At 46.8% G+C, this 26,385-nt stretch overlaps 1 protein-coding gene across 2 annotated transcripts in view; it reads right to left on the bottom strand.

The window, feature by feature from the left end:
• prkn (parkin RBR E3 ubiquitin protein ligase) overlaps window positions 1–26,385 on the bottom strand; it is a 1,745,947-nt gene that overhangs the window by 842,024 nt on the left and 877,538 nt on the right. For both annotated transcript variants that reach the window (XM_070890152.1, XM_070890153.1), the window contains exon 6: window positions 10,544–10,659. In XM_070890152.1, the coding sequence (XP_070746253.1) occupies window positions 10,544–10,659 (116 nt within the window). The remainder of the gene's footprint in view (window positions 1–10,543; window positions 10,660–26,385) is intronic.

The following is a 26,385-nucleotide window of genomic DNA, read 5'->3' as shown; positions in this document are numbered from 1 at the left end:
AGGGAGAGAGGGACAGTGCCTGAGGAGAGAGAACCGTTAACAATGTCAGCTAACATGGGAGCCAGAAAAGGAAGTTGGGTGGTCAGCAGTTTGGTGGGAATAGGGTCAAGGGAGCAGGAAGTGGGTCTCATGGACAGGATGAGCTTGGATAGGTAACGAGGGGGGATCGGAGAGAAACTGGAGAAAGATGCGAGATCAGGGCTAGGGCAGGGGGATCCTTAAAGGAAGTTTGGCCCGGTGGGCTAGGGGAAAGAAGGGAAGAGGCAGAGGCAGCCGAACGGATGGTCTCAATCTTAGAGACTAAGAAGTCCATGAGCTCCTCACATTTACAGTGGCAGGGTGGGCAAAAGGTGCTATCAGAGATACCACCTGGAATCAGGACTGATGCCATCCATTGGGGATAAGTGAATAGTTGGATGAAAGGGGAAGCACTGTTTCTGCCTGTGTTTAGCACTGTAAAGGAATACTGGATTTTTACAATTTACTGAATTCAATGTTATCTCAGAATACAAAATGACCCATGCACTGCACTATGTTGCTTTAGCCCCATATGAATAGTCTCATTGTCGCGCCCAATCAGAGTTGGTAATGTATTTAGCAAACAGAGAGGTATACAGGATTCATTGTTTAATCCTACAAGCCAAACGACACAGCATGGATTTATGAAAGGGAAATCATGCTTGACAAACCTTCGAGAATTTTTTGAGGATGTAACTAGTAGAGTGGATAAGGGAGAACCAGTGGATGTGATATATTTGGACTTTCAAAAGGCTTTTGACAAGGTCCCACACAAGAGATTGGTGTGCAAAATTAAGGCACATGGGATTGGGGGTAATGTATTGACGTGGATGGAGAACTGATTGGCAGACAGGAAGCAAAGAGTCGGAATAAACGGGTCTTTTTCAGAATGGCAGGCAATGACTAGTGGGGTAATGCAAGGTTCAGTGCTGGACACCAGCTATTTACACTATATATTAATGATTTAGATGAAGGAATTGAATGTAATATCTTCAAGTTTGCAGATGACACGAAGCTGGGTGACGGTGTAAGCTGTGAGGAGGATGCTAAGAGACTGCAAAGTGACTTGGACAGGTTAGGTAAGTGGGCAAATGCATGGCAGATGCAGTATAATGTGGATAAGTTTGAGGTTATCCACTTTGGTGGCAAAAACAGGAAGGCAGAATATTATCTGAATGGTGACAGATTAGTAAAAGGGGAGGTGCAACGAGACCTGAGTGTCATGGTACATCTGTCATTGAAAGTAGGCATGCAGGTACAGCAGGCAGTTAAGAAAGCAAATGGCATGTTGGCCTTCATAGCAAGATGATTTGAGTATAGGAGCAGGGAGGTCTTACTGCAGTTGTACAGGGTCTTGGTGAGGCCACACCTTGAATATTGTATGAGAGTTTTGGTCTCCTAATCTGAGGAAGGACATTCTTGCTATTGAGGGAGTGCAGTGAAGGTTCACCAGACTGATTCCCGGGATGGCAGGACTAACATATGAAGAAAGACTGGATCAACTGGGCCTGTATTCACTGGAATTTAGAAGAATGAGAGGGGATCTCATAGAAACATATAAAATTCTGATGTGATTGGACAGGTTAGATGCAGGAAGAATGTTCCCGATATTGGGGAAGTCCAGAACCAGGGTTCACAGTCTAAGGGTAAGGGGTAAGGCATATAGGACCGAGATGAGGAGAAACTTTTTCACCCAGAGAATTGTGAACCTGTGGAATTCTCTACCACAGAAAGTTGTTGAGGCCAGATCGTTGTTGAGGCCAGATCGTTAGATATATTCAAGAGGGAGTTAGATATAGCCCTTATGGCTAAAGGGATCAGGGGGTATGGAGAGAAAGCAGGAAAGGGTACTGAGGGAATGATCAGCCATGATCTTATTGAATGGTGGTGCAGACTCAAAGGGCCGTATGGCCTACTCCTGCACCTATTTTCTATGTTTCTATGTTTCTATATCTATGTGGCTCTCCATCACCCAGGTTGTTGTCTCCCTCCCGTGTCCAGTTCATATCCCGGCATTGCAAATCATCATCATAGGCAGTCCCTCATATCGAGGATGACTTGCTTCCTCGCCAAAAAAGGACGAGTTCACAGGTGTTTTAATGAAGGACCTAATAGTCCAGATCCCGAACTACATCCTGAAGGGTGGAAGATGCCTGTGTATGGATTTTTTTTAACGTGTGCTGACCGTTGCACACCAGCCACCACACGGGCTTGACAGAGCTAGGTCTTGGTCCAGTGGCAAGGGTTACCCAAGACAACTGGAGACCAGCTCTGCTGCACAGACCTACTGCGCACACATATCGCAATGTGGGCTGGCCCGTGCTGCCCCTGGGCCCTTGCCTCTCCTGGGCCCCGGTCACTTCCCTCTACGGACTCTTGCCGCTCCTTCACCCCTCGTGCTGTGCCTGACCACACTGCAATCAGTGACCTGGCTTCGTAGCCGGCGCCCTCCTGCAGCAGCACGCGCTGCTCCCTGCAGTGGTATGCCACCGCACGCTGCTCCCTCCAATGGCCCCGGCCCGCTGATGGTCTTGCAGGCCAGGACCGCGCCGATTTCCGGGCCGGGCTGTCGCACGCTGCTCCCATCAAGGCAGCATTTCAACCACAGTTAATCTTCTTCAATTCACTAACGTGGCCTTTTGATGGTGGTGCATTTACCTGGCATTGCAAATAATCCACTTGCAATAACCATTGATATCAGGCATAAAATGCTACTCACATCATGCCCGTTTGGCCTGTTTCGGTAAGGCATCACGTGTTGAGGCAATGGGTGAAATAAAATGAATAATCATAGAGATTAGTTGGTCTGCTAATTCATAAGACAAAAACGAGACTAATTTCCCCGTAGTATGTTGAGACTGAGTATTTTTTTGCCGTGGAAGCAAGTCATCCTCGTTTCAAGGGACCGCCTATGAGATACTGAGACTGAATTCACCCTGGTTGTGGTGTAAATCCAACTTAAATTGCTGCAAGTGTACAGAATCCCCTGGCATCAACATCGAGTTCCTCGCACACACTGCAGTTAGAAGAGATTGATGCAAGGTGTCACGCTCAGGCTTAATATTTCTTCTTCCAATGTCTCGGACCTCATCTGTATCACCAGGAGTACAATTCAATCAGTACAGAACAGTCAGCACAATGGAATACTTTCCTTTCTCTTCCCTGGCAAGGCTAAAACTTTAGTCTAAAATGATTGTCACCACATGAAAAATGTGCAGAATTTGTTCCTAGATGAAATAGCTTTTTGTAGCAACAATGCTGTACCTGCATTCAATTTTTCTTAGACAGTCTGATCATTTCCATTGTCATTCATGAAATTATAATCAGCAAATCTGAGTGCATGTGTAACAAAGCAGTGTAACTATTTAATTCAATAACAAGGCATCTTACCAATATCAAAAAATTCATGTCAACAATTAAGGAGTGAGAAGTGCTGTTCTGCAATGAAAGGCACCAGGTAGCAAACATGGTTCTCTAATAAAACCCTCCTCGCCCTTATAGCCTCAGTAATGGAGCAGAGAATAGGCATATATGGGGTGGCTGGGCAGATAATAAAGAAAGAAAAGAAAGACTTGCATTTATATAGCGCCTTTCACAACTACCGCACTTCTCAAAGTGCTTTACAGCCAATGAAGTACTTTTGGAGTATAGTCATTGTTGTAATGTGGGAAACGCAGCAGCCAATTTGCGCACAGCAAGCTCCCACAAACAGCAATGTGATAATGACCAGATCATCTATTTTTGTTATGTTGATTGAGGGATAAATATTGGCCAGGACACCGGGGATAACTCCCCTGCTCTTTTTCAAAATAGTGCCATGGGATCTTTTACGTCCCCCTGAGAGAGCAGACGGGACCTCGGTTTGACGTCTCATCCGACACCACAGTGAAGGCAGCAGGCCTGGGAGGTTGTGACTGACTGTGTGAATGTCGTGTGCAGTGTTTGGTTGAAGTGTAAGAAAGGTTTTTGGCTGAGCAATGGGCACAAATGTAAGACGTTAGAATGAACACAAATGAACAGAGTGCGGTTTACCATACATGCCGTGCTGCAGTGAAGAGGCCCGTGAGCAATTTGCTTCCAGCAAATATCCAGAACAGGAAACTTCATCAGGTCAGATTGCAATTGTGGCCTGTGACGCCTAGCTGCAGGCTGTATGTGAAGCAACGCACAATGTTTCCCACTGAGATACATGCAAACTACATGCTGCTTATAAAACTGCAGCTTACCCTCGGAATGCAGAGGCAACCTTTAGTAGAAGGAACTGGACAGGATGCTGGCACTGATGGGCGTGGTAAGTATTACGTCTGTAATGTACCTATGAATGACTCCACGAGGCAATGTGTTGTACTCAAATTGTAGTGACCTTGGTCCTTTATTCGTAACTCCAGATGAGGCAGCCGCATGGTGGCTCCCCTTTTATACAGCCGTTGCCACCAGTGCAGGTAACCCCAGTCTCCACCAGTTGCACCCTCTAGTGGTGCCAGCATGTATATACGCAGTGTAAACCTTATTAATAATACATCAGGTAAACAAGTCTCATTTTATGTAACTATACAGTGACTACACAGAGAGTATATCTATAGTCTGCATATATAACATCACTCTCCCCCAAGTCCTTTGTGCCAATTACCTTTGCACTATGTCCTCTGGCTTAGCTCTCCCCAGACTTAAGTGCCAATAGCCCTTGCACCTTGGCTGTGCTTTGACTTAGCTCTCTCCCTGTTAACCCCAAGTCCTTTTGCCACAACATTGGCTAGTGGTTACCAGTTTGGATGGTTCGATGATGCAGTGGAGGTTCCAGTGGGTTCTGGGTGTGATCTATGTGTGTGTCCATGGCTACACACATCCTTCCCCCGCCCCCCCCCCCCCCCGACAACGAGATCATGCAGCTGGCCCATTACATTAATATACAGGATCAGACACTGTGCAAGTACAAAGAAAGGAAGTTACAGTTTGTATCATGACACCTTGGTTCAGTGACTTACATTCATTATGTTTTGCAGTCGTGCGCCAGGATTGGGTAGATTGCATTCATGGTTCAGTTATGGTCAGTACTGAGGTAGCAGTACAGGTATGAGAGGTCGCTCGTTCCAGAGCAACCGAACGGGGTCCTAGTCGTCTGATGGTGGCGCTGTGTCCCCTGCTAGTGGGCTGGGCTTGGTTCACTCACCTTGCCAGGACTCAGGGCCTTTGCCGTTGCCTAGTGGTGGGCAGTGCCACAGATGTGTGTGGCCTCCCTGTCCTCCTTTGAGGGCTGCAGAATCTTCTGCCTGCTCTCTAATGGAGTTGGGAACCTGGCTGTTCCAGGTCCCGTTTGGGGAACTCGTTGGTTCTGACTTTTCACTCCCGGACATGGCCGAGGTAGTGACTGGGTCTGGGGGCTGCACCGTCTCCACCCAGGTGGTGGGCAACGGCGGCCGACTGCGCGTATTGGCACCGTTTTTGTCTCCAGGTCCGTGGCGAATAGTGCCATCGGGTGCCTGCAGCGTGGGATAGACCTAGGGCAGGGCATCAGGATCAGTGCCTTCATCCTCCTGAGGTCGCTGGCCTATAACTTGTGGGGACACTCTATTCCCGACATCTCGCAATAACATTTTGTTCTTTACATTCTTAATGGGTTTGTTACATTGATTGCCATGCATACAATGTCTCTTTAAGTTCAGTTGGTTGCAGATCTCCTTTAAGAGAACCCTGCTGGCTTTGTTAGACACCACGTGTTGGTCCCTCAGCTTTGCACCTCGTGGTCTGGCCGTGGCCATGTTTTTTTTCAGCCACGCTACACTTCGCTGCAGCAGGGACGCCATCTTGCCTCTGTCCTCGAGGTCGACTGCCTTAATCCTTCTCTCCCGCGATTCTGCCACAAAAGCTGGAAGAGTGCCTGTGAATTCGATCTTCCTCCCCAGGAGTCCTGCCATTGGAGCCAGGAGGTAAACATAGAAACATAGAAAATAGGTGCAGGAGTAGGCCATTCGGCCCTTCGAGCCTGCACCATCATTCAATAAGATCATGGCTGATCATTCCCTCAGTACCCCTTTCCTGCTTTCTCTCCATACCCCTTGATCCCTTTAGCCGTAAGGGCCATATCTAACTCCCTCTTGAATATATCCAATGAACTGGCATCAACAACTCTCTGTGGCAGGGAATTCCACAGGTTAACAACTCTCTGAGTGAAGAAGTTTCTACTCATCTCAGTCCTAAATGGCCTACCCCTTATCCTAAGACTATGTCCCCTGGTTCTGGACTTCCCCAACATCGGGAACATTGTTCCCACATCTAACCTGTCCAGTCCCATCAGAATCTTATACATTTCTATGAGATCCTCTCTCATCCTTCTAAACTCCAGTGAATAAAGGCCCAGTTGATCCAGTCCAGCCATCCCTGGAATTAGTCTGGTGAACCTTCGCTGCACTCCCTCAATAGCAAGAACGTCCTTCCTCAGATTAGGAGACCAAAACTGAACACAATATTCCAGGTGAGGCCTCACTAAGGCCCTGTACAACTGCAGTAAGACCTCCCTGCTCCTATACTCAAATCCCCTAGCTGTGAAGGCCAACATACTATTTGCCTTCTTCAACGCCTGTTGTACCTGCATGTACTTTTACATCGTTCCGGTTGGATCATTGCCACGCAGTCATGAAGGATGGTCTGTGCCTCAGGTGCTGCGCTGGTCTGTTCTCTGGTGTCTGGCCCAAGCGAAGGTGAGGTTTTGCTCTGTCTCTGAGCACGGGGGACATCGATTGCTGGAGTGAAGAGGTCTTCTCATTTCCACTGGATCTTCCCCATCCACCTTCTTCTGTGTAGTGATGGACCATCACCTGCAACAATCCACAGAGGTAACTTGTGCACCACGCCATTATGGATTAAACTTACATCCGCACTACCAAGGATTGGGATCAGCTCCTTGGTGTAGGTGCACAGCTTTTCCTGTATTGGAACCAGTTCGGGTCGTTTTTCGTTCCATAGCCTCTCAAAGGCATCGTGGCTCACCACTGACTGGCTCACTCCCGTGTCCACTTCCATGAAGACTGGAACAACGTTTATCTCGACTTCCATCTTCACTGGAGGACAATTGGTGGTGCAGGTATACACCCCATACACTTCTTCTTCGGGCTGAGCTGCCTCTCTGGCCAAATCATCATACTCCCTGCTGGATTCAAAGTCATCTACCGACTTCTCTGCTAGACGGTGAGTCATATTTCTTTTACACATATGCTGGAGGTGGCCCTTCATGTTACAGGCTTTGCATATGTACTCAGCAAACCAACACTGGTGAGCCCTATGGTTTCCTCCGCAACGCCAGCATGGTACTACTCGATTAGCAGCCCTTGGCGGACTCTAAGTTCTGGAACCCTGAAGTCTGTGCTCTCTGCCCTGGGCAGAGCCACGTTCTACAATCTTGCCTGTGAATGGCACCATTCTGTGTACAGTACTTGCTGGGTTTGAGTTCACAGGATGAATAATTTGCTTGGTGCTGCAGGTCGAGGTCATGAACGCCTGACTGATGCTGATGGCCTTCTGCAGGTTGACTGTGCTGTCGGCAGATAATAGCTTATGAAGGAGGCCCTCGTGGCCAATTCCTATAACGAAGATGTCTCGCAATGCTTCGATGAGGTGCGCGCCAAAATCACACGGTGCCGCAAGTTTCCTGAGGTCGGCAGCATATTTTGCAATCTCCTGGCCCTCAGGTCTGTGGTGAGTGTAGAATCTGTGCCTGGCCATGAGGATGCTTTCTTTTGGTTTTAGTTGGTCGCAAATTAGTTCAGTCAGCTCATTGTATGTCTTAACCTTGGCCTTTGTGGGTGCCAACAAGTCCCTGACGAGGCGGTAAACCTCGGGCCCACAACTGGTCAGCAGTATAGCCTTGCGCTTCTCTGCCGATGCATCCGTCTCCCCTGCCAGGTCATTTGCCATGAAATATAGTTCGAGCCTTTCCGTGAAGGCATCCCAATCATCACCCTCTGCAAAGTCTTTTAGTGTGCCAAAGGTAGCCATAATCGCGCGATAGTCCGTATTCTCGTCACCAGTTATTATGTCTGTAATGTACCTATGAATGACTCCATGAGGCAATGTGTTGTAATTAAACTGTAGTGACCTTGGTCCTTTATTCGTAACTCCAGAGTGAGGCACAAGCATGGTGGGCAGCCTTTTATACAGCCCCTGCCACCAGGACAGGAAACCTTGATCTCCACCAGTTGCACCCTCTAGTGGTGCCAGCATAGTATATACACAGCGTAAAGCTTATTGATAGTACATCAAGTAAACAAGTCTCCATCTTATGTAACTATACAGTGACTACACAGAAAGTATATCTATAGTCTGTACATATATAACAGTAAGGTAAGGAGAAGTGCACAGGAGCAGACATGCTGATGCAGATACAAGCCTGAATTCGTCCATGGCTGTGACATGATGTATAAATCTATTATATCTATATAACATTACAAATCTTACGTCCAACCACACTTTCTGTCCATAAAAGCTTACTTCCCGATGTCACTTTTTTGTCATATTTTTGCTTCAACTATTTGCATTATAAATTCCTCTTTCGTGGCTTGGTTGGAAATGCATGTAAAAATTTTGGCTGAAAAAGATACACAAGTGTAAGACATTTCACGTGACAAACATTTGCAGCGATTTCTGAGCATGTGGTGCAGGAAATGGCTGCGTGCCAGCCTGTTACCCCCAACCCGCCATGAGTTGTGGGCAGGTTGAGGAAGGAGCAGTAGTGGTGTTGAGTCCGAACGTCATTTAAATATATTAGGCCCCCCGTCTTTCAGCAGTGGCTCAGTGGGTAGCACCCTTGCCTTTGAGTCAGAAGGTTGTGGGTTCAAGTCGCACTCCAGGATCTTGAGTACGTAAATCGAGGCTGACACTCCGTGCAGTACTGAGGGAGTGTTACACTGTTGGAGTGCCGTTTTTCAGATGAGATGTTAAACCGAGGCCCTGTCTGCTCTCTCAGGTGAATGTAAAAGATCCCAAGGCACTATTTCAAACAAGAGCAGGGGAGTTATCCCCGGTGTTCTGGGGTCAATATTTATCCCTCAATCAACATAACAAAAACAGATTACCTGGTCATTATCACATTGCTGTTTGTGGGAGCTTGCTGTGCGCAAATTGGCTGCCGCGTTTCCCATATTACAACAGTGACTACACTCCAAAAGTACTTCATTGGCTGTAAAGCGCTTTGAGGTGCCCGGTGGTCGTGAAAGGCGCTATATAAATGCAAGTCTTTCTTTTTTTTTCTTTCAACAGCACACAGGCTGCCTAAATGGGGTGGGCCTCTGGTGGCTGGTTGGTTAAATTTCAACTTTCGTCCAGCTACCGCCCCATTGATGCTGGAAAGTGAGACAGAAGGCAGACAAAAATCCACCCGAACATAACAGCGATAACTGCGGTTTTTGAACTTGGGTATTTTCAGTTCACAGTTTGAACAGTAAAGTCAATTTATTGAAAGCAAATATCAAAGGAAAAAAATGCGCTCTATTAGATCAAATAATCCTATCGGAGTTGCCATTTGCAAGAATAGCAAATATTCGTGAGCGAGGCAATTTGAATCAGATATTAATTGCTGTCATCACGGATCATCAGCAGGCACATCATAAGCCAAGTATTGCAGCTAGTTTAGGTACAGATGCTACTGTTGACTTTTATTATTTACAATTTTATTTTAAGCACTGGCTGTGTTTGCAACAAAATCACTTTAATGCAGAGTACTGTGCATCAAGATCAGCATGGAGGGGCTGTGGGGAGCAGAAACACATGGTAAACGCAGAATCTGGAATCACACAGACACAGGTTTAGAAGGGTGGTGGGGGATGATGGGGGTTTGCTGTTACTGTTTTGGGTATTAATCCACAGCGGAACACATTTTCTGCAAGGTCAGTAAAAAATAAATTATAAAAAGATCAGCAGAGGGAATCTTTCTTTGGCGTTACAGAAAATGCAGAGTGAAATACCCTGAGGTATAGCTTTGTCTTTTTAAATGTTATGGTCATTAAGGTGAGGAATGTCAGTACTGGGTAAATTTAGATCCTGCTGTAAATCTAGCCGCTGCAATTTAGGTACAATGTCAGACATTTTACAATGAAACAACACTGTGTTCCACAGTCCATTGCCCTCCGCACCCTTTCAGTATTAATTCATTCACATCAAATTATAGAAGGAGCCATTCGGCCCATTGTGCCTCTGCCGGCTCTGTGAAAGAGCTGTCCAATTATTCCCACTCCCCCGCTCTTTCCCCATAGCCCTGAAAATTTTTCCTTTCAATTATATATCCACAATTTCCATTTGAAAGTCACTACAGAATCTGCTTCCATCACCCTTGCAGACAGTGCGTTCCGGATCACAACAGCTCAAATGTGTCACAAAAAAGATGTCCTCACGTTATCGCTGTTTCTTTTGCCAATTATCTTCAGTCTGTGTGCTCTGGTTACTCACCCGCCTGCCACTGGAGACGGTTTCTCCTTATTTACTCTAGCGAAACCCGTGATCATCAAGAAAGCAGTTAGCTGCATATTATACTTACACAGTGTCAGTGCAGGTTATGCATGGGACGCTTTGCCTGTTTGCAGTAATTAAGTTCAAAATCACTGAAGTGTCGCTCTCAGATGTTGCGTGTTTGCCACATTTGAAGTAAAACTCCTGTAGAATGTAAACACAGGTTAGGGGCAAATTATAACGAATAATAGGTATTTTTTTCCTATTTGCTTAAGGCTATGTTGATTGGAATCCATCAATCATTTTATATTTTCCATCTGTCCATTATACATGGCGCTAATTTGGTAAAATATTTTATTCAGCAACCGAGTTCACCATGGACAGTAACGATATCAGAATGATGGTGCATGCACCACATGCGATCCCTCAATCGAAACGTTGAGCAATTGGCCTATACCGGTTATTGCAGCAATTGACTTCCACGCTAATTTTCCCTTCTCCCCTCCTCAGATCTCTGAAGAAGGTTTCTGTAACGTATTTGCTTCATGGGTTCTTTTCTGAAGAATTCATAGCAACACATTGCTTTGAAGAACTAGTTGGTTTCATAGCAAAGGTTTAACAATCACACTACACATTAGCACTTCATCCATCAGGCTCATAACCATTTGTCTCATTGTGGATCCCCTTAACCCAACTGGCTGGGGTTTTATTGAGTCTTGTGAACATCACATGACTGGCTAAGCTACTCACAATTCAACAGCTCTACAACTATATACACCTGGAATATTGTGTTCAGTTTTGGTCTCCTAATCTGAGGAAGGACGTTCTTGCTATTGAGGGAGTGAAGCGAAGGTTCACCAGACTGATTCCCGGGATGGCAGGACTGTCATATGAGGAGAGACTGGATCGACTGGGCTTGTATTCACTGGAGTTTAGAAGGATGAGAGGGATCTCATAGAAACATATAAAATTCTGACGAGACTGGACAGCTTAGTTGCAGGAAGAATGTTCCCAATATTGGGGAAGTCCAGAACCAGGGGACACAGTCTAAGAATAAGGGGTAAGCCATTTAGGACTGAGATGAGGAGAAACTTCTTCACTCAGAGAGTTGTTAACCTGTGGAATTCTCTACTGCAGAGAGTTGTTGATGCCAGTTCGTTGGATATATTTAAGAGGGAGTTAGATGTGGCCCTTACGGCTAAAGGGGATCAAGGGGTATGGAGAGAAAGCAGGAAAGGGGTACTGAAGGAATGATCAGCCATGATCTTATTGAATGGTGGTGCAGGCTCGAAGGGCCGAATGGCCTACTCCTGCACCTATTTTCTATGTTTCAATGTTAAGTAGAACAATAATCAAGTGCCCCCGGATTTAAAGGGGGGGGGGGGTCACACTCCAGAAACTTTCATTCAAGTGCCCCCTTGGTTTTTTTTTTGAGGGCACCAAAAACACAAATTAACAATTCAACATAAAGGGAACCTTTGCCAAATCAAATCAAATTAAATCAAATTAAAATTAATTTCCCAGGGGTGATGATGCACTCCAGTCCCTCCAGTGCCCACATCTCGCAGAAGCGTACCAGTGGACACTGCGTACTCCATCTCCAGGGACACACTGGCTCGGATGTAACCACGGAAGGCCGCGAGCGTACCGGTGGACACTGCGTACTCCATCTCCAGGGACACACTGGTTCGGATGTAACCGCAGAAGGCCGCGAGCATACCGGTGGACAGCGCGTGCTCCATCTCCAGGGACATGCTGGCTCGGATGCAACCATCAACAGCTTCACAAACCTGTGAGCATCCTCACAGGTGCATACATTACAGTATCCTGGGGTAACAATTAGTTATAGCCCTGTTTTTGTCAGCGCGTGCCTTCACAAGTAGGCCAGAGGCCGGCCTGAAATTGGGCCTTGGGCCTCAGTTACATTATATGGGCAAGCTGCCAGTGACAGTCACGCCTCCTTCGGCACTTCGGCTATTTTAAATAGACCGTATGTTGATGTTCCGGTTCGTCTGTGTGCCGCAGCTTTGTCTGATCCATATGTTTCCTGCATGTTTGCCCATTTTTGAGCTTGACAATAAATATTCTGTTGCCCTCCTTGGCCATGACAGTACCAGCGATCCACTTGGGACCTGATCATAATTCAGAACATATACAGGATCATTTACAGAAATATCACGTGACACAGCTGCGCGATCGTGATACCCTTGCTGACTTTGTCTTTTATATTCAACATGATTATTCAAGTCAGGGTGTACAAGAGATAGCTTGGTCTTAAGACCTCTCTTCATCATTAGTTCAGCAGGTGAGACCCCGGTAAGCGTGTGTGGTCTTGTCCTGTGACAGGCAGGTCTGCAGTGACCCTTGGGTTACTCGCTTCATGCTTTGCTTTATGATTTGGACAGCACGTTCTGCTTGCCCATTGGATGCAGGTTTGAACGGTGCTGACCTACATGTTTGATACATGAACTCTTGAAACTCCTGACTGGTGAAGCATGATCCGTTGTCGCTAACAACGATGTCAGGCAGACCATGTGTCGCGAACATGACACTGAGATTCTCAATGGTAGCTGTGGATGTGCTGGATGACATGATTATACACTCTATCCACTTCGAGTATGTATCCACCACAACTAAAAACATCTTCCCCAGGAAGGGACCTGCAAAGTCTATGTGGATCCTGGACCATGGTTTGGACGGCCACGACCACAGACTCAGCGGTGATTCCGCTGGTGCTTTGCTGAGCTGCATGCAAGTGTTGCACTGATACATACATGATTCCAGCTCAGAATCAATTCCCGGCCACCATATGAGACCATATGAGGCGATGGCTTTCATCATTACAATGCCGGGATGTGTGCTATTGTAGCTCACGTACAAATTTCTCTCTCCTTTTCTTGGGCATAGCAACATGATTGCCCCACAGTATACAATCCGACTGAATAGACAGTTCGTCTTTGCGACGAATGTAAGGTTTGGTCTCCTCGCACATTTGCTTGGGTATGGCAGAGCAATCACCTTTGAGGATGTAACTCTTCACCATCGATAAAATCGGGCCCTGGCTGGTCCAGGTCTTAACTTGTTGAGCCGTGACAGGGGTTCCTTCACTCTCAAAAGCATCTATAACTAACAATAGGTCCGCCGGTTGCGGCATTTCCACCTCCGGTGTGGGCAACAGCAGACGGCTCAAAGCATCGGCACAATTCTCGGTGCCAGGTCTATGGCGAATGACATAATCATAAGCGGATAATGTCAGCGCCCATCTCTGGGTGCGGGATGAAGCATTGGTATTTTGTTTTCAGAGAACAGTGAAATGAGCGGCTTGTGATCTGTCTCCAGTTCAAACAGGTACTGATGCATCTTTTTAACCCCATACACACAGGCTAGTGCTTCTTTCTCTACCATGCTGTAGGCTCTTTCTGCTTTAGACAAACTTTTTGAAGCATATGCAACTGGCTGAAGTTTATCCGACTCATTAGCTTGTTGGAGTACGCAACCAATTCCATATGACGAAACATCATAGGCTAATATTAAACGTTTACATGGGTCATAATGTACCAGCAGCTTGTTAGAGCAAAGCAGATTAGGGGCTTTCTCAAAAGCTCTGTATTGAGACGCACCCCACACCCAGTTGTCGCCTTTTCTTAGCAAATATGCAGTGGTTCTAACAAGAGGCTCAATTTAGGTAGGAAGTTACCGCAGGAGTTGAGTAGACCCAGGAATGAATGCAGCTCCGTCACATTCTGCGGCTTGGGTGCATTCTTGATGGCCTTGGTTTTCGTGTCCGTGGGCCTGATGCCATCAGCAGCAATTTTTCTCCCCAGGAATTTGACCTTTGGTGCCATGAAGACACACTTCACGCGTTTCAGTCTGAGTCCCACTTTGTCCAGACAATGTAGAACCTCTTCCAGGTTGTTCAGATGTTCCTCGGAGTTACGATCTGTGATCAGGATGTCATCTTGAAACACGGCGGTTCTGGGAACGGACTTCAGTAGACTCTCCATGTTCCTCTGAAATATTGCTGCAGCCGAGCGAATTCCAAAAGGGCGCCTGTGATAAATAAACAGTCCTTTATGCATGTTAATGCATGTAAGTCTCTTCGACGTCTCGACCAGCTCCTGTGTCATGTAGGCCAACGTCAAGTCCAGTTTGGTGAATGACTCCCCCCCCGCCTAGCATTGCAAACAGGTCATCAGTCTTCGGTAACGGGTACTGATCCTGTTTCGAAACCCTGTTGATCGTAGCCTTGTAGTCTCCACAGATTCTGACTGTGTCATCACTTTTCAACACTGGAACAATGGGGCTGGCCCATTCATTAAATTCAGCCGGTGATATGATCCCTTCAAGCTGGAGTCTGTCCAGTTGGATTTCGACCTTTTCCCTCATCATATACAGAACTGCCTGAACTTTATGATGGATGGGTCTTGCATCCGAGTTCCACGTGGATCTGCACCTTGGCTCCCATGAAGTTGCCGATGCCTGGTTCGAACAGCGAAGGGAACTTGCTCAGTACTTGGGAACATGTATCTTTCTCCGACGACAATGCCTTGATGTCGTTCCAATCGCATCTGATTTTTCAAGCCAGTTCCTGCCGAACAGCATTGGGCCATTGCCTGGGACAATCCATAGTGGTAACCCGTGAACCGCACCGTCATACGACACTTTAATTGTGGCACTGCCAATCACCGTTATGAGCTCCTTGGTGTACGTGCGCAACTTGGCATTGATTGGACTCAGCCTGGGCCTCACAGCCTTAGTATCCCACAGCTTGTTGAATGCCCTCTGGCTCATTATCGATTGACTCGCCCCTGTGTCCAGTTCCATCGATTCCAGCACCCTATTAAATTTCACGTTGATCATTATCGGTTTGCTCTTAGTTAGGAAGGAGTACAGTCCATACACTTCCTCCTCTGGTATATCGGATTGCGTATCTGGATCAGCACTAGTCTGACCATCATCCTCCACGTGGTGTGTCGCAGCACGCTTGCTCATCTGCGGACACTTGCGCTGGAGATGCCCCACTCTCAGACAGTCTTTGCAACGATATTGTTTAATCGGCACTGCTGGTGCTGGTGATTTCCCCCACAATGCCAACACGGAGAAATCGGATGCATTCCCGCCGGCGGACTTTGGGCAGCCACAGGTTTTGCGTACGCAGTCGGGTAGACCCTGCCATGTGCCGCTCTGCCGAACGCCGAATTAATCATATTTACAATACTTGCCGAGTTTTGATTTTTCATTGATATCTGCTTTAGACTTCTATCCTTCATCCTGCATGACTGAGCGATCATGATGGCCCTGTTCAAGTCCAACGTCTCCACCACCAGTCGTTTACGCAGGATCACCTCATGGTTGATACTGATTACAAAGAAGTCCCGCAGCATGTCTGCCAACACAGCCCCGAACTTACATGATCCTGCTAGACGTCTCAGGTCGGCAACGAATTCCACTGCATTCTGGCTCTCTGAGCGAACATGCGTATAACATCTGTATCTTAAGATGATGATGCCTTCGTCTGGCTTATGGAGGTCCTGTACCAGTGTACACAATTCTTCTTACGTCTTCTCTGTTGGACTCACAGGCAGGAGTAGATTCTTTATCAGACCATAAATCTTTGGGCCACAAACCTTGAGGAACACCCACCGCGCCGATCTGCATCGCCGACCTCCTCCATTTTGTTAGCTACGAAGAACTGGCTCAAACGGCTCACAAGGTCTGCCCAATCTTCTCCTTCCACAAATCGCTCCAACAATCCAATTGTGCTCATTTTTGCATGCAAAGATTCTTGTTGCCTCATCGCCAAATGTTGTGTATGCAATAACTGTTGGACTGAGTACTGTTTAACTCCAAGAGTTCTGCTTTATTAAGGCCCAAAGTGACTAATATACAAAATGGCTGGCCTTTTATACTTGGGCTCCAACAGTGACGTCATCTAGTGGCTAGTGATCACAAAAGTACATACATGACAGCAACACATTGCTATCAAGAACTAATTGGTTTATTAGCAAAAAGTTTAACAATCACACTGCACATTACCAGTTCATCCACCAGGCTCACAACCACCTGCCTCATCGTGGATCCCCCGAACCCAACTGGCTGGGGTTTTATTGAGTCTTGTGAACATCACCTAACTGGCTAAGCCATTCCCAACTCAACAGCTCTACAACTCTTTTTATAGAAACAATAATGAAGTGCCCCCTGGTTAAAGGGGGGGGGCGGGTGTCACACTCCAGAAACTTTCAATCAAGTGCCCCCTTGTTTTTTTTTTTTTTTTTGAGGGCACCAAAACACAAATTATACAAGTTCATTAAAAGGGAGGGGGGAGTAAAACTTGAAAATTAAACAAATTAAACTTTTAACATTAATGGATCAAATTAAAATTTGGTGGCCGGGGGTGATGATGCACTCCAGTTCCTCCGATCCCCACCTCTTGCAGAAGGCCGCGAGCGTACTGGTGGACACCGCATGCTCCATCTCCAGGGACACCCTGGCTCGGATGTAACCCTGAACGACCCCCTCGACCGCCCGCTGCCTGGACCGGCTGATGGCCCCCTTGGCCGTGCCCAGGAGCAGTCCTACGAGGAGGCCTTCCGACCTGCCCGGTCCCCTTCGCACTCAACAGCTCTGCATACTCACAGGGTGCACACATTACAACATCTCTGAACAGCAGTGTGGGAGGAGGCTCAGGTCTCGCGTCTGGTGGTGGCAGACATTTGCAGCCCGGTGGAACATGACCTGATGCCCAGAGGACCTGGTGGCCACACCTTCACAGTGGCCGTCAAAGGCACCGCTGCCCTCAACATTTCTGCCTCTGGATCCTTCCAGGGTTCTGCCGGAGACATTTGCAGGATCTCACCATCGGCGACCCACAAATCCGTCAGACTGATGACTAATGCACTGTTCGGCAGGACTGCCAGTGATGTGAACTTGGTCTGCGATGACGCCAGTCAGAATGAGCGGACACTCGGGTTTGCGGCTCTGGCTGGCTTCCCACAGGTGCAGGGAGTCATTGACTGTACACACGTAGCAATCTGGGACAGCCACAGATCACCCAGGAGTGTTCGTCAACTGCAAGGGCCTCTGCTCCATCAATGTGCAGCTGGTGTCCAGCCACAAACAGATCTTTGTGAGGTTCTGCGCACGATTCCCGGGCAGCTGCCATGATGTTGTCATCCTGCAGCAGTCCATCCTCCCTGCGCCTTCGCATCTGGATGCAGAGTTACCGGCTGGCTGCTCGAAGACAAGGGATACCCACTTAAAATGTGGCTGATGACATTCCCAGAAACCCGAGGAGTGAGGCCCAAGAGCGCTACAATCAAATGCCATATTATCAGCATCGGCATGCTGAAGATGTGCTTCAGGTGCCTAGACAGATCTGGAGGCGCCGTCAGTATGCACCAGCAAAGGTCTCCAGATCACCAAGGTGATGTGGACTGCTGCGCTCTGCACAACATTGCCCAGCGGTGGGGTCTGGACCTGCATGAGGACTAAGAAGCAGAGTACAGAGTCTCTTTGTAGGAAGATGAGGAGGAGGAGGAAGATGATGAGGAGGAGGAGGAGGAGGAAGATGAGGAGGAGGAGGAATTGGAGGAGGAGGAGGAGGAAGATGAGGAGGAGGAGGAGGATGAGGAGGAAGAGGAGGAGGAGGAGGAGGAGACGATGAGGAGGAGGAGGAGGAGGAGGAAGATGAGGAGAAGGAGGAATAAGAGGGGGAGGAGGAGGAAGAGGAGGAGGAGAAGGAGGAGGAAGATGAGGAGGAAGAGGAGGAGGATGAGGAGGAAGAGGAGGAGGAGGAGGAGGAGGAAGAGGAAGAGAGGAGGAGGAGGAGGAGGAGGAGGAAGATGAGGAGGAGGAGGATGAGGAGGAAGAGGAGGAGGAGGAGGAGGAGGAAGAGGAGGAAGAGGAGGAAGATGAGGAGGGGAGGAAGAGCAGGAGGAGGAGGAGGAAGATGATGAGGGGGATGAGACAGAGGAGGAGAAGGAGGAAGAGGAGGAGGAGGAGGAGGAAGATGAGGAAGAGGAGGAGGTGGAGGAGGTGGAGGCGGAAGATGAGGAAATTGAGGAGGAGGAGGAGGAGGAAGATGAGGAGGAGGAGGAGGAAGATGAGGAGGGGCAGGAAGAGCAGGAGGAGGAGGAGGAGGAAGATGAGGAGGAGGAGGAAGAGGAGGAAGAGCAGGAGAAGGAGGAGGAGGAGGAGGAGGAGGAAGAGCAGGAGGAGAGTGATGAGGGCAATGCACCACCCATGGTGCACATTGCAGCCTGGGATACCCTGATTATTACAAGGTTCACTTGTTCCAACACTGCACCTGTCAAACAACCACATGCAAAAGCCACTTTTTGCCCCACTCCCAATGCCACTAACACAAAGCAGTCCTGCAAACAACCAAGCATCCCTTTTATATCCTGCCATTGGTCACTGACAATTTATGCCTTCCCATTCATTGTCAAACAAGTGAAAAGGTCACTTGCCAGCCAGCTACCAAGTATGGGCAAGGCGTGAAAGTGGTGCAAAAGCGTCATATTTATGTGCTTCATGTAAATAAGAGAGACTTAATAATATAACAATGTCGAAGACACCTATGTGCATGCCCATGTGTAGCTACAATCCACGGGTTTTCCGGGCTTCCTGGATCTGGTCAGTGAAAGCAAGGCACGTACACAGAGGCAATTGAGGGGCCTGAGTTAATCTCAGGGAAATATACCAATCAATAGTCAGTGCTTTCTTACCTTCGAGTGGGAAAGGGTTTGTGCACAGTACTTTTTCTGACAGGAAGCTGGGGAATAGCTCACACACACATACCTTGCAGGTGCACCCATCCCTCTCTGCCTATGCCCTTCCTCACATCCCCATCCAGCCATCCACCACGCCCACTCACCATCATATGCAATTTAATGCCTCTCCCCCATAGTCACCCTCACCAAATCTACTCTGTCCTTCGGTTGAATGCATGCCATTATACTCACTCATGGGTCTGCTCTTTCCCTCCTTGCAGGACAAGCGAGCACAGAACACCAGTGAGAGGCAGCGAACCGGAGGTGGCCCTCCACAGACCTCACAACTCACAAAAGCAGAGGAGGAGGTGCTGGAGATCAGCTGAGTCTCGGCGTGCCTGGCCGTCGGAGATGGAGGGCCTCCCAGCTACCTGGTGACAGATAAATGATCAGACAGCCACATGGCATGCCACATTCAGTCATGTTGACCTAATGTCAACAGTGAGTGAAATATGATCATGCTCATAATGATAACTTCAAACATACTTACTTTAACAGTACTCATATCTTATCTCCCACTGGGCCTTCACACGTCCATCAGGAGTTGGTTAAGGTTGCCGTCGCCGATCCCTCAGAGGTGCTCAGTGCCCCTGAGGGTGCACTGTCACAGGACTCGCACAGACTACGTGCCAGCTCAGATACTCGCACTTTGGTAGGACCACGTACGCCGATAGTTGGGTTTTCACCTGGTGACTCACACTTCACAAGTGAGCAAGAGCAGACACTGGTGGCAGTGACAGCTGTGGAGAGTCCGTGTTGGAGGGCCCAGCCCTCTCCAAGCTCTGCTCAGCTGGACACCGATGCTGTACCCCCGGAACCATCGATGGAAAGGAGAATCACTGAGGAGCAGCAGACAATGTGCGATGTACCGACAGGACTTCCAAGCACACTGACCATAATTGCAGAGCGATTGGATGACTCTGCCTCAAGCATGCATGGGGTTCCTGTCACAGGCCATTGCAATCATATCTTCTTCCATTGTCGGAGCGGCCAACTTCATGCGGCATCAAATGCGGCAATCAAACGGGCACACGCAGGCCTTGAGCGAGGGCTTGCACATTCTGGATACCACCATCAATAGGAGGGCCGAAAACCTAACCTGGGCCTTACAGGCTCTCACTGAGCTGCAGCAAAAGGGTCTCCAGCACAGTGGTAACCACGGTGCGCCTGGGCCAGGGGAGGGATGATGGCGAAAGAGGGCCTGGACGTGGGGATTCCACTCAACGCACGTCCACATCTCACCTGTTGTCCCCCCACAGTCAGTACCCAACATACAATCAAGGAAATTTAGAGATGGAAGGAGGCCATTTCGGCCCATCATGTCCGTGCCGGCCAACCGAGAGCTATCCAGCCTAATCCCACTTTACAACTCTTGGTCCGTAGCCCTGCAGGTTACGGCACTTCAGGTGCACATCCAAGTATTTTTTAAATGTGGTGAGGGTTTCTGCCTATCACCCTTTCAGGCAGTGAGTTCCAGACCCCCACCTACCTCTGGGTGAAGAAATTTCCCCTCATATCTCCTCTAAATCTCCCCCCAATTACTTTAAATCTATGTCCCCTGGTTGTTGACTCCTCTGCCACGGGAAACTGGTCTTACCTATCTACTCTATCTTGGCCCCTCATAATTTTATACACCTCAATTAGATCTCCCCTCTCTGTGTTCCAACGAAAACAGACCCAGCATCTCCAATTTTTCCTCATAACCAAAATTCTCCAGTCCAGGCAACAACCTTGTACATTTCCTCTGTTCCCTTTCCAGTGCAATCACATCTTTCCTGTAGTGTGGTGACCAGAACTGTACACAGTACTCTAGCTGCAGCCTAACCAGTGTTTTATACAGATCAAGCATAACCTCCTTACTCTTGTATTCCATGCCTCGACTAATAAAGGCAAGCATTCCATATGCCTTCTTAACCACCTTATCTACCTGGTCTGCTACCTTCAGGGATCTGTGGACCTGCAAGGTACCTTTGTTCCTCTACACTTCTCAGTGTCCTACCATTTAATGTGTATTCCTTCCCTGTTTAGACCTCCCCAGATGCATTACCTCACATTTATCCGGATTGAATTCCATTTGCCACTGTTCTGCCCACCTGACCAGTACATTGACATCTTCCTGCAATCCGCAGCTTGCTTTCTTCAGTATCAACCACACAACCGATGTTAATGTCATCTGCAAACTAATTAATCATATCCCCAACATTCAAGTCCCAAGTCATTGATATATATACCACAAAAAGCAAGGGACCCAGCACTGAGCCCTGCAGAGCCTCACTGGATACAGTCTTCCAGACACAAAAACACCCATCAACCATTACCCTTTGCTTCCTGCCTCAGCCAATTTTGGATCCAACTTACCACTTTGCCCTGGATCCCATGTGCTTTTACTTTTGTGACCAGTCTGTCATGTGGACCTTATCAAAAGCTTTGCTAAAATCCATATCAGCCCTCATCGACCCTCCTGGTCACCGCGTCGAAAAATTCAATCAAGTCAGTCAGATATGACCTTCTCTTAACAAATCCATGCTGACTATCCTTGATTAATCCAAGTCTTTCCAAATGAAGATTTATCCTGTCCCTCAGGATTTTTCCCAATAATTTTCCCACCACTGAGATTAGGCTGACTGGCCTGTAATTACTCGGTCTATACCTTTGTACCTTTTTAAACAAAGGTACAATGTTAACAGTCCTCCAGTCCTCTGGCACCACACCTGTAGCCAGAGAGGACTGCAAAATGATGGTCAGAACCTCTGCTATTTCCTCTAACATCACGTGACTGGCTAAGCCACTCACAATGCAATAGCTCTACAAACCGGTGAGCATCCTCACTGGTGTGTAGATTACAGCGGGATTTAAATGTGGCCCGGGAGTTAACTTACCTCACATGTGTGAAATTTTGGCCAGAGAGTGCTCTTTGCACTCTTACCCACCCCAAACCTGCTCCGGGTTAAAATCAACCATTAGCGTTTTAGTTATTGTTTCTGATTGTATGACTGGTTGGCAAAATATGAAAGTGAAAGAAAATGAAGATGATGTGAACTGCAGTGTGAATTCACATAATTCATGAGAATTATTTTTATATTTCAAACACTATTCAGCTTCAAAGTTACTATGCCAAAGTTACGGGATTATATTATGTGAATTTACAGGTGTCCATTTACAGGCATCAGCTGTGGCTCAGCGGTAGCACTCTTGCCTCTGAGTCAGATTTAAGTCTCACTCCAGGGACTTGAGCACAAAATCCAGGCTGAAACTTCCTTAGTTGTAAGCTGGTAATGCTTGTAGCTCCATACCGTGGATGTGGACATATTATGTACTGCAGCTGCAGAGTTATAATAAACAGACAGGCAGCTTCCGGAAGCTTCTGGACAGAGAGCCTGCCACCTTAAGAAGCTGTGTGTGTGTGCTCTGTGAAGATATCACAGTTGGCGACTAAGGATGGAGATTTTTCGGATGTTTGAAGTTTAAATTTTGTTGGTGAAGGATTCAGCCAGCCGACAGAAGATTTTGAAAGTTTCTGTCTTTGAAAAAAAAGCTACAAAATCCGAGGTAAACTACAGTACATGGTGAGAACAGCTAGAGTTTAAACATGGCAGGTGTAATCGGATATTTGGGTGAATATAGACACGACCAGGAATGTTTTAAAGCATATGTGGATCGGCTAGAAATGTATTTCACTGCAAATAACATAATCGAAGTTCCAGACAATGCAGTCCAAAATCAGGCTGTATTGGAACAGAAGAAAGCGATTTTCTGATCAGTGGCAGGTCCAGCATTATACAAAACCCTTGTAAATCTGCTTGTGCCTGACGAGCCAAAGAACACTAGGCTTAAAGAGATTTAAACAAAGCTGGAGCAGCACTATAACCCCAAACCATCAGAAATTACTGAAAGCTATCGTTTCGGGATTCGGAATCAAAAGATTGATGAAGGTATCAATGATTATATCATAGCATTAAAAAAACTATCGATGCACTGTAATTTTAGAAACTTTCAAAACCAAGCATTACAGGATCGTTTTGTTTGTGGGGTGAAAAATGCTGCGATCAGAAGGAAGTTATTGATGACGGATGACTTGACTTTTGAGATTGCTTGTCAGACAGCGAGGTCGATGGGCATGGCCGAACAATATTCCCGAGAATTAAATAATGATTACGGTCATCAGTCAACCGAGGTAAATCACCTGCAGGTTCAAAGTAAAAGATGGTGGGGGCCCAAAGTCTCAGAAACTGGAGATTCTACCAGAGCGTTGAAGTCGTGCTATAGGTGCCTGGGACAACACATGGCTAAAAGTTGTCCATACGTGAAAGCAGAGTGTTTCTTCCGCAGAAAGACTGGGCATCTTGCGAAGGCATGCCGACTGAAGGGTAAACCAGCTTTTAAAGCTATGAGTCCAGCGTTCAAAGCTATGAGTAGAAATCCCAAGAGACTACATAGCATGGAAGAACAACAGCAGGACGAGGAGATGTTAGCATTACACGTCATCAGGAGCATGAGGTTAACGGACAGCGATTCGGAAAGCATTAAAATCCACATAGATGTTGTGGGATTCAAGATACCAATGGAAATTGACACGGGTGCTTCCGTAAGTGTAGTACCGGAGTCACTATACCGCGACAAATTGCGTGATTTCCAACTGGAGAAATCCAAGAAGCTGCGAGGCTACTCGGGAGAGAAAATTCCTGTAGTAGGTCGTATCACCGTACCGGTGAAATATAAAGATCAATTTCAGAACTTGCCTCTAATAATAGTGAAAGGAGACGAGACTGCCTTACTAGGAAGAAATTGGTTAAGCTCACTGAAGCTGGATTGGAGTAAGATCTTCTCGGTGGAAGCGAGATTTTCATCAACGGAGGAGGTTATCAAACAGTATCCGAAGGTGTTCTGTGAAACGGGCAGTCTGATCAAAGGCTTCAAGGCGAGTGTCAGGGTACAGAAGGATGTTAGATCGGTTTACTACAAGCCACGTTCCATACCATGTGCACTCAAGGAGAAAGTTGAGCAAGAACTAAAAAGACTAGAGACTGAGAACATTATTTGTAAGATAGATTGATGTAATTGGGCTACACCCATTGTTGTTGTACCTAAGTCTGATGGTAAAGTAAGATTGTGTGGTGATTATAAGGTAACTGTAAACCAGGTTCTAGAGAGTAATGTCCCGAATACATTGCCGAATATAGAAGACTTGTTCACAACACTGACAGGTGGTCACATCTTCTCAAAACTGGATCTTCCGAATGTCTACGTACAGCTTGAACTAGATGAGGAGTCCAAGTCATGTTTGACTATAACCACTCATCTAGGCCTATATCAATTTAATAGGCTACCGTTTGGAGTGTCTTCCGCCCCTGCCATATTCCAAGGGGTGATGAACCAGATTTTGCAAGGTATTATGTTATTTGGATGACATACTAATTTCAGCACCAAATAGGCAAATTCATAATAAGATATTGAATGAAGTCCTCAAACGGCTAGAGAAGCACAGAGTACAAGTGTCTGCTCGTAAGTGTGACTTATTTAAAAACTCAGTGGAGTACTTAGGGTACAGAGTAGACAAAGATGGTTTACATCCAAACAAGGAAAAATTGGATGCAATTAGAAATGCACCCACTCCCAGGAATGTCACTGAACTTTGTTCATTCTTGGGTCTTTTGAACTATTATGGGAAGTTCCTACCAAATTTGGCTACAGTATTACATCCACTGAATGAACTTTTGAAAAAACAGATCCAGTGGAAGTGGTCAAAAGAATGCGATATAGGAGTGTAAAAACAAATTGGTAGAGAGCACCATGTTAGTTCTCTATGACATATCTAAGAAGATTAAACTAGCATGTGATGCCTCTCCGTATGGAGTTGGGGCAGTAATCTCTCATGTATCAAGTAGAGGAGAGGAGAGACCAATTGCTTTTGCTTCACACACTCTCAGTGCCAGTAAGAGAAATTATGCGCAAATTGAAAGGGAAGCTTCGGCATTAATTTTTGGGGTCAAGAAGTTTCACAAATACTTGTATGGTCGTAAGTTTACCATCGTTACGGACCATAAGCCCCCAACAGCAATCCTCCATCCAAAGTCCCCAGTTCCAACATTAGCTGCATCCCGAATGCAGAGATGGGCTTTGATTTTGTCAGCATATACATATGATATTGAATACAGACGATCAGCTGATCACAGTAATGCTGATGCAATGTCTAGATTGCCTTCCCCATCACAGGGTACACCCGATAGGGAAGAAGTGTTTTATTTTTCATACATTGATGAACTGTCAGTCACAGCTGAAGAGATTGGTAGAGCAACCAAACGTGACCCAGTGATGTCAAAGGTGTATGAGTATATTGCAACTGGATGGCCAAACCAGGTAACAGACAAAGATACATATCCATTCTTCATTCGTAGGAATGAATTATCAGTAGATAAAGATTGTATCATGTGGGGTGCACGAGTGGTTATACCAAATAAATTCAGGTCCAAATTATTAGGAGACCTCCATGACCAGCACCTGGGAATGTGCTTGACCAAGAGTTTTGCACGCAGTTATTTGTGGTGGCCAGGTCTTGATAAAGATACAGAGAGCATCGTGAGTCAGTGTACGACATGTCAATCAATAAGCAAGCAACCACCACCAGTACCATTACAGCCATGGAAATGGCTTCCCAGGGTGTGGCAAAGGCTACATATTGATTTTGCTGAGTTAGATGGACAACAATTGTTCATTGTAATTGATAGTCATTCAAAGTGGGTTGAGGTGTTTCCAATGTGGAAAATAACAACAAGTAAAACATTGGACATTTTACGAAAATTATTTTCTGCATTTGGCCTCCTTGAAGCAATTGTTTTGGATAATGGACCACAATTTTGTTCAGAAGAATTTGCACAATTCACAAGCAAAAATGGTGTGAAACATACCAAGGTTCCACCATGCATCGAATGGTGCAGCTGAGCGCACTGTACAAATTGTCAAACGTGCCCTCATAAAACAAATGTTAGATCCAAATCCAAGAAAACGACAGTTGTCATTGGATCACAAATTGGCTAATTTTTTGTTAATATATCGAAATACTCCTCATACAACTACTGGTAGAACACCAGCGGAGTTGTTTCTCAAACAACAGCCACGGACCAGATTCTCGTTGTTAAAGCCAAATTTGGCACAGTCTGTA

Source organism: Pristiophorus japonicus, chromosome 9, assembly GCF_044704955.1.
Source record: "Pristiophorus japonicus isolate sPriJap1 chromosome 9, sPriJap1.hap1, whole genome shotgun sequence".
NCBI lineage: Eukaryota > Metazoa > Chordata > Chondrichthyes > Pristiophoridae > Pristiophorus > Pristiophorus japonicus.
Note: the sequence above shows the minus strand (reverse complement) of the source record. Positions and strands in the feature narration are given on the sequence as shown.